The sequence below is a fragment of the Aegilops tauschii genome, chromosome 4, assembly GCF_002575655.3.
Source record: "Aegilops tauschii subsp. strangulata cultivar AL8/78 chromosome 4, Aet v6.0, whole genome shotgun sequence".
Lineage (NCBI taxonomy): Eukaryota > Viridiplantae > Streptophyta > Magnoliopsida > Poales > Poaceae > Aegilops > Aegilops tauschii.
Genome location: NC_053038.3, coordinates 511,034,634 through 511,042,972, shown reverse-complemented (window position 1 = coordinate 511,042,972; position 8,339 = coordinate 511,034,634). Strand labels below are relative to the sequence as shown.

General features: G+C 51.7%; 1 protein-coding gene across 1 annotated transcript; it reads right to left on the bottom strand.

Moving 5' to 3' along the window:
* Positions 1 to 7,194: 7,194 nt before the first annotated feature.
* On the bottom strand, positions 7,195 to 7,789 carry LOC109777086 (uncharacterized). The gene has a single exon (XM_020335739.3). The coding sequence runs from the start codon at positions 7,728 to 7,730 to the stop codon at positions 7,350 to 7,352; it is 381 nt and encodes a 126-aa protein (XP_020191328.1). The 5' UTR covers positions 7,731 to 7,789; the 3' UTR covers positions 7,195 to 7,349.
* Between the last annotated feature and the right edge of the window lie 550 nt (positions 7,790 to 8,339).

Below are 8,339 nucleotides of genomic sequence, written 5' to 3'. Positions count from 1 at the left end.
CTCCACATTCACGTGGCTCGCGGTGACGATCTACATGCCATCAAATACCTCCCCCTAAAACTTAAAGGACCAGCTCGGCACTGGTTAAATAGCCTCCCAGAAAACTCTATTGGAAGTTGGGAAGACTTGAAAGATGCCTTTAGAGACAACTTCCAACGCCCTTATATCCGGCCTCCGGACGTCGATGACCTCAGTCACATAGTCCAGCAGCCCGGGGAGTCGGCTAGGAAATTCTGGACCAGGTTCGTAATTAAAAAGAACCAGATTGTCGACTGCCAGGACGCCGAAGCCCCAGCGGACTTTAAACACAGCATCCGCGATGAATGGCTCGACCGACACCTCGGCCAAGAGAAGCCGAAATCTATGGCAGCCCTTACAGCACTCATGACCCGCTTTTGCGCGGGCGAAGATAGCTGGCTAGCCCGAAGCCAGAAACGGCAACGGCAGGCCCCGCCGCAACAAACACAAGCGCCGAAGCAACAATGACAATACCAAAGACACGACAGTCAACGCCAGATTCAGTGGCTCCAAATCCGGTCAGCGGAAGAAGCCATTCAAAAGAAACAAAGACGGTTCATCTAGCTTGGACCGAATACTTGATCGACCTTGCCAGATCCACGACACCCCCGACAAGCCTGCCAACCATACCAACAGAAGTTGTTGGGTCTTTAAACATGCCGGTAAGTTAAATACCGAACATAAGGAGAAAGGGTCGCCCAGCGAGGACGACGATGAGGAGCCTCGCCCACTGAACACAGGGGGACAGAAGAAATTTCCCCCGAGGTTAAAACGGTGAATATGATATACGTTACTCACATCCCCAAGCGGGAGCGCAGCGCGCGTTAAGGGACATCTATGCGATAGAGCCAGTCGCCCCAAAATTCAACCCATGGTCAGTCTGTCCGATCACTTTCGATTGCAGAGACCATCCGACCAGTATCCGTCACGGAGGTTCGGCCGCATTGGTCCTCGATCCAATTATTGATGGATTCCACCTTACGCGAGTCCTCATGGACGGCGGCAACAACCTTAACCTGCTCTATTAGGACACAGTCCGCAAAATGGGTATTGATCTGTCAAGAATCAAGCCCATCAAAACTACCTTTAAAGGAGTAATACCTGGTGTAGAGGCCCGCTGCATGGGCTCTATCACATTGGAGGTCGTCTTCGGTTCGCCGGACAACTTCCGAAGCGAAGACTTGATCTTCGGCATCGTCCCTTTCCGCAGTGGCTACCACCCACTGCTCGGACGAACCGCGTTCGCTCGCTTTAATGCGATCCCACACTATGCCTATCTCAAACTCAAGATGCCCGGACCACACGGTGTTATAACAGTCAATGGAAACATGGAGCACTCTCTCCGCACTAAAGAGCACACCGCTGCCCTTGCAGCGAAGGTACAGGGCGGCCTTATCAAGCCAAATACTACATCGGCAGTCAAACCCCCGGACACTGTCAAACGAGTCCGGACTACCCCGCAGTACGACAGTCCAGCTCATCAGGAGCTCGATTAGCAATTCGTCCTTCGTCCCAGCCCCAACCGCATTGCGGCATATGTACCACGCGTACATAACTACGCACTAAAGATACCATGGGAAAAGATGGAGGCATACGTCCTTCGCCGTGAGATTGAGAAGAGTGTACTTGCGAATGTCATCAGCTTCCGCCATCTTGCATAGATCGGTCAGACAAATCTCAGTGACGGTCCACAGCTCGCTGTTCATCGCCATGAGGCGCTTCTTCATCATGGCCTTCCACTTCGGATACTCGTGACCGTCAAAGATGGGGCATGACACAGTCTTCATTCCTGTGGTCGACATAACTAAAACTCCAGGCGGTTAAACCAAAATCACACAGAACAAGGGAGTACCTTGCTCTGATACCAATTGAAAGTGCATTATATTGACTAGAGGGGGGGTGAATAGGCGATTTTTATGAATTCTTCACTGAGGAATTTGCAGGTGAGGAAATTCCTTAGCGAAGAACTACTTGCAGCGGAATAAGTACTCAAAAGTAAATATAACAGAACACAAGCATGGTCATCATGATGAAATGAAGACGAGCACAGAGTACTGAAAGCGTAATCACATGATAACACAGGATGAAGACAAACAGACTGAAGAAATTGAGAAAGTCTTCAGTCAAAGTCTTCAAATAGATATGAACAAGCACACAACACAGTTATGAGGAAATGAAAGTGTTGAGGAAATAGAACCAGTAAGCTTGGTGAAAATAATGATTTGGTAGACCAGTTCCAACTGCTGTCTCAGTTGTACATCTGGTTGGAGTGGCTAGGTATTTAAACCTGAGGACACACAGTCCTCACCGTATTCTCCTTGAGCTAAGGTCACACACACCTCCCCCAATCACTCATGGTAAGTCTTCAGGTGACTTCCAAACCTTCACAAACTCGGTCACTCGGCGATCCACAATTCCTCTTGGATGCTCTAGACCATGACGCCTAACCATCTGGAAGAAGCACAGTCTTCAAAGGTAACAAGTGTCAAATCCACGCAGGATCAATCTCTTCAGTGATGCTCAATCACTTTGGGTTTGTAGGTGTTTGGGTTTGGGTTTTCCTCACTTATGATTTTCGCTCAAAGTCATCGGAGGATGGGATGCTCTCAAATGACAAGTTTTAGTTTCTCTCAGAGTAGCCAACCAGCTAGTGGTTGTAAGGGGCGGCTATTTATAGCCTAGGGAGCAGCCCGACATGATAAGACATAAATGCCCTTCAATGATATGACCGTTAGGTGGGTAGATATTTTGGAACAGCTGGCGCATAGCACAGCAACGGTCGGAAATTTGAGTATCAAATTCCTCAGGGCTATCATGTTCCTCACTGTGTAGGCAATCCGCACTGGCGAATTCCTAACAACTCAGTCAGAACAAATTCTTCAGCGACCAGAAGAACTTCGTCTCTGTCACTGAAGAAATTGACTGAACTGTATGAGATTTCCAATGGCTTCACTCGAAGGGATTGGTAGGTGTAGGATTTTGAGTTGAGCATCACATGGAAATTTTTCCTTAGTATTTCCTCGACCCCCTTTAATAGTACGGTGTTTCCTATGACTCAAGGAAGAGAAAATGAAACTACGAAAACAAAAGTCTTCACGCTTCATGTTTCTCAAATGAATACAAAGTCTTCAAGGTCACACCAATTTCTTCACTTTCAAAGTCTTCAGAAAGTCTTCAGAAATCCAAAGTCTTCAGTCGAAGAACTTCATTATTAGGAGTCGACTTTCTCTATAAATATCAAACTCCTCATAGACTTATAGACCTGTGTACACTCATAAACACATTAGTCCCTTAACCTATAAGTCTTCAATACACCAAAATCACTAAGGGGCACTAGATGCACTTACAGAGGTGCAGCAACAAGTGTTCGAACCAAAATACCTCGGTTTGCCAGTACCTGAAGGTAGAGTGCATAAGGGCCAGTTTGAGACCCTTCAGGACAGGCTAAGGAAAAGTCTAATTGATTGGAGTGAACAATATGTTTCTGTTGGGAACAAGGAGATCCTCATTAAGGCCGTGGCACAAACAATCCCAACATACGTTATGAGTGTGTTCCGACTTCCTGCTTCCGTGTGTGATGATCTTACAAAGATGATGAGGCAGTATTGGTGGGGGGTGGAGAACGGGAAGAGGAAGATGGCATGGCTTAGCTGGGAGAAGATGATGCTTCCGAAGGCTATGGGAGGTATGGGATTTCGTGATATGAGGGCCTTTAATCAAGCTTTGTTGGCCAAGCAGGCTTGGCGTCTCCTGGACAGCCCGGACAGCTTGTGTGCTCGCTTGTTGAAGGCTAAATACTACCCAAGGGGGAATTTATTGGACACGGTATTCTCAGCTAGTTCTTCAGCGGTGTGGAAAGGTATTGTTCACGGACTTGATCTTGTGAAGAAAGGCATTATATGGCGAGTAGGTAATGGTACTCTCATTAAAACACGGAGAGGTGCTTGGATCCCTAGAGGACATAATTTTCGGCCAGTAACTCCCAAGGGGAATTGTCGATACAATTGGGTGGCTGACTTCTTGGATGAGCATGGTGCATGGAATGTGCAGCGACTCACGGAACACTTTTGGGACTTGGATGTGCGGGAGATTCTGAAGATTCGCACATCTCCTACGAATGAGCAGGACTTCATCGCGTGGTTCCCTGAAAAGAGTGGACAGTTTACTGTCCGAAGTGCTTACCATCTCACAACGGAAGTTCAACATTCGGTACACTTGAGTTCCTCCAGTGGCAACCCCTCCGGACGGAGGCCTATCTGGCAGCGTATTTGGAGTTCCCAAGTTCCATTGAAAATGAAGATTATGGCTTGGAAGGCTATTTCGGGTGCCCTTGCTACAAATGAGTGCAAGAAATATAGACACATCTCAATTAGAGATGGATGTCCGTTATGTGGGAGAGAGAAGGAGACGATCTTCCATGCTCTTGTCTCATGTGATCATGCGAGCAGAATTTGGACACACATGAGGCTGGTATGGCGTCTTCCTAGCAATGTTGTCTTACAAGACACAGGATAGGGCTGGCTGTTAAATGTTCTTGCGAACTGCGACGATCAAATGAGGGATTGCACGATCATGCTGATATGGCGAATTTGGTCTTTGCGCTCAGACCTCACTCATGGCAAGGAGGCTCCCCCGTTGTCAGCGACGTCAGACTACCTCTAGAGTTACATGAACTCCCTCAACCTATGCGGCAGATTTTCAACGGAAGGAATTCTTAAGGGGAAGATGCCGAGTGCGCAAGAGGCTCCACACGTGGTTCCCAGGCCGAGCACCCCTTTGGCTTGGCCGCGGCCGCCGGCTGAATTCGTTGCCCTCTCGGTGGACGGTGCTTTCATGCAGGAGGACGGGTCTGCTGCGGCGGGTATGATCCTTCGACGTCAAGATGGGAGTGTAATCTTTGCAGCATACAGGTGTATATTCAATTGCAACGACGCGTTGGAAGCGGAACTGCATGCGATCATGCAAGGCATGGCACTGGTCGTGCAGCATTGTTCCATGCCAATTGTTGTGCAGTCAGACTCAGCATCGGCGTTGGCAGCATTGACCGGGGAGAGCTTAACCAGGTCAGCTTATGGACACTTGGTGACGGAGATCAAGCATCATATGGAGACTCGGGAGTTTGTTCCATCAAAAATCAAGCATGAGCAAAATAGGGTAGCACATCAGTTGGCATTGTATAGTCGTACGGAGTTCACTACTGCTGTATGGCTAGGGAGAAGCCCTCCTTGTTTCGAGGATTTGGTGCCTCTTGATTGTAACCCTATGCATATGGAATAAAACTCTCTTTCTATCACAAAAAAAACATTCCTTTGAATGAATAAAGTTTAGCAGTTTTTCTCTCAACAAAAAAAATGGCCTCGCCAATTTCCCACGCACAAAGTATAAGAGAGAATTACAAGGAAACAAGGCATATATCCATCAGTGAACTCTGACAGTCTGTCCTCTACCACTAAGACTAGCGAGGTTACTCGTAAATCAGAGTTCTTCAGAGCGAACTGGAATGATTCTTCAGAAGAATCGAACTTGTTAGAATGGAGAGAAGGATTGGTGGAATAGTTCTCCGTTTTATTGCTTGAGCCCCATGGGCATATATATATATATATATATGAGTATAAGGTCATCTTGGAGTACAAGGCAAGGTGGAATAAATCCTACGCCATCCTATGTTTCCATAATAACAATGATGCTCAACATCCCCCCGCAGTCACAATGGTAGCGACGCAGACGGTGAGACTGAAGAAGAATCCGAAGGCAAGCCGACGGACACCCCCCCACAGTCGTAACGGTCGATGCATCGCGGAGTCGTGGCTGGAGTGGAAACCGACGAGGTTGCTCAAGCAAGACGGTAGCCCTTGTGCCCTCGAGGTAGCCGAGAGCGTAGGTGGTGTAGCCGTAGTCGAGGTAGTCGCCGTGGAGCCGCGGAAGAAGAGCAGCGGCGGCGGCGGCGGCCTAAGGAGGCGGCGGCGGCGGCGGTGCTCGAAGTAGGCGATAATGAACTCGACAGCGTGACGAAGACCGGCGCGGACGGTGACGTTCCCGTGCCAGGGGAGGCGGTGCGGCACATATCACGTGGAAGTCAACGCGCGTGGACGGCGGTGGACCGCGGGCCGCAGCATTACGGCCCAAAGGGGCGACGCAGCGGCGGCGGGCAGGTCGGGGCGACGGCGGGGAAGACCTCAGGGCGGTTGCAGGGATCGCGTGCTACGCTCGCTACGGCCCGACGGGGCGACGCAGCAGCAGCGCGAGGGTCGGTGCGGCCTCGGGGACGGCCTGAAGCGGACGGCCTCGGTGCGGTGGTTGACCGCGGGCCGCGGCACTACGGCCCGAAGGGGCGACGCAGCGGCAGCGCGCGAGGTGGTGCAACCACGGAAACGGCCTCAGGGCGGCGGCGGGGATCACGTGCCGCAGCACTACGGCCCGAAGGGGCGACGCAGCGGCGGTGCAGATCGGTGCAGCCACGGGAAAAACCACGGGGCGGCAAGCTGCGGTCAAAAAAGATGAAGCAGCTGCAACTCGTTGCTCGATCGGCGAAGAGACGCGCTGTACTTGAAGACGATCTTCCAACGATTCGACGCAGCAGCGTTCGGTTGATCGGACCGAAAGCTCGGCGAACGAGATCCAGAAGATGCGGCCAAGCGACGAGGCAGCGGCGACTTGCATCCGCGATCGGATGTACCAGGGCGGGCGGCCAATCTGTGTAAGAGGGCTATAATCATGCACGTACATGTATGCAAGCACGAACATGTAATCGTGCTTTGAACAGCACAGAATCCAATGCCCACCGCAGCCACACGGAAAACCAATCTCGCGCGGGTGCCGCGTGAGAGCTCTCGGGGCCACGCGGTGCTGGGCGATGTGATGGACGACGACGCGCGATGCAGACGACAAGCGACGATGGGCGACTCAATCCGATCATGTATCGGAAAACCAAAGAAGAATAACACCGATCAATCATTCGACGAGAAACAAAACCCCAATCAATGGATCGAGAAAAAGACTTCTAGGGCAGTCGATTAACACGATCGGCGGATGAACCCTAGGTACGGGCGGTGCGGCAGTCATGAAGGCCGACTGCCCCGGGGGCGGCGCGCGGAGTGGAAGTGACGGGCGGCTAGGGTTTAGAACCCGGAAACTGATACCATGTTAGAAGGGAGAGAAGGATTGGTGAAATAGTTCTCCGTTTTATTTGCTTGAGCCCCATGGGCATACATATATACGTGTACAAGGTCATCTTGAAGTACAAGACAAGGTGGAATAAATCCTACGCTATTCTATGTTTCCATAATAACAATGATGCTCAACAGAACTCTTCTTCTTCTTTCTTGATTTAGCTACGGGGGGCTACCGAAGACGGACGGCCTGGGGCTGAAGGGCGTGATCCTGAGGACGAGGCCGGGGAAGACGTCGTCGGGGTCGTGGACGTGCGGGTTGCGCTCCAGGATGTAGGGGTCACCGCAGCGGTCGCTGATGCCGTGCAGCGTCTCGCCCTCCGCCACCACGTAGATCTCCTCGCACGGCCGCCACCGCGCCGACAGCGACGCGCCCCGCAGCACCACCGCGGCCTCCGACGTCTCCCCGAGCGAGCACACGAGCAGCAGCGCCGCCAGCGCCGACAGCGCGAGGCACCACGACGCCGCGTCCGCCGCCGCCGCCAGCCTCGACCTCTTGCTCGTCGACATACCACCTCTCTCACCGCGTTGCCCCGCCCCCATGAGCGCGCTCGATCGTGGCTTCACGGTGATGGTTCGCTAGTGTGTGTGGAGTGAGTGCGAGCTGGTGTTTCGTTGCGTCCGTTGGGTCGGGCTTTATATGAGCAGAGAGCAGAGAGCAGAGCAGAGCCGGGAGTAGTGCGTGGGGGGGCCGACGTTGGAGCGCAAGTATCCGTTGGGCGATAAGCTTAAGAAGGCCCTCCTGTCATGCAGAAACGGCAAGCTTGTTCTACTGTTTTCTCCCGTTGGTTTCATATATCGGGTGATGTAGTATGTGCACGACCTCATCTGAAGATGATTGAGTGATTGTCACTAGTGTCGTGTGTGTGTGCGCTCCGATGTTTTCGTTGTGCAAATGGAGTGGCCTCGAAAGGGAGTTGCTGCGCCATTTGAGGAACACTTGCGCTCGCTCAGTAGACAAAGCGGTCAGTGCCTAGCTGCCATGCGCACAATGCCCACATTAGTGGATTCAATAATGCTTCAACTGGCATCCCCCTTGCCTTGTCCATGAGACGATGCGGGGGGCCTTTCGCTGCCCAGCAGAGGCTGTCTCGCTCCGCCGGAGCGGCCCAACTGCCAAAAGAGAGTAGTAACCTACAAGCAAGCTAGTGT

Bases quoted from the DNA above. Each gene is read 5' to 3' on its own strand.
- LOC109777086 (XM_020335739.3), bottom strand. From the start codon at position 7,730: ATGGGGGCGGGGCAACGCGGTGAGAGAGGTGGTATGTCGACGAGCAAG.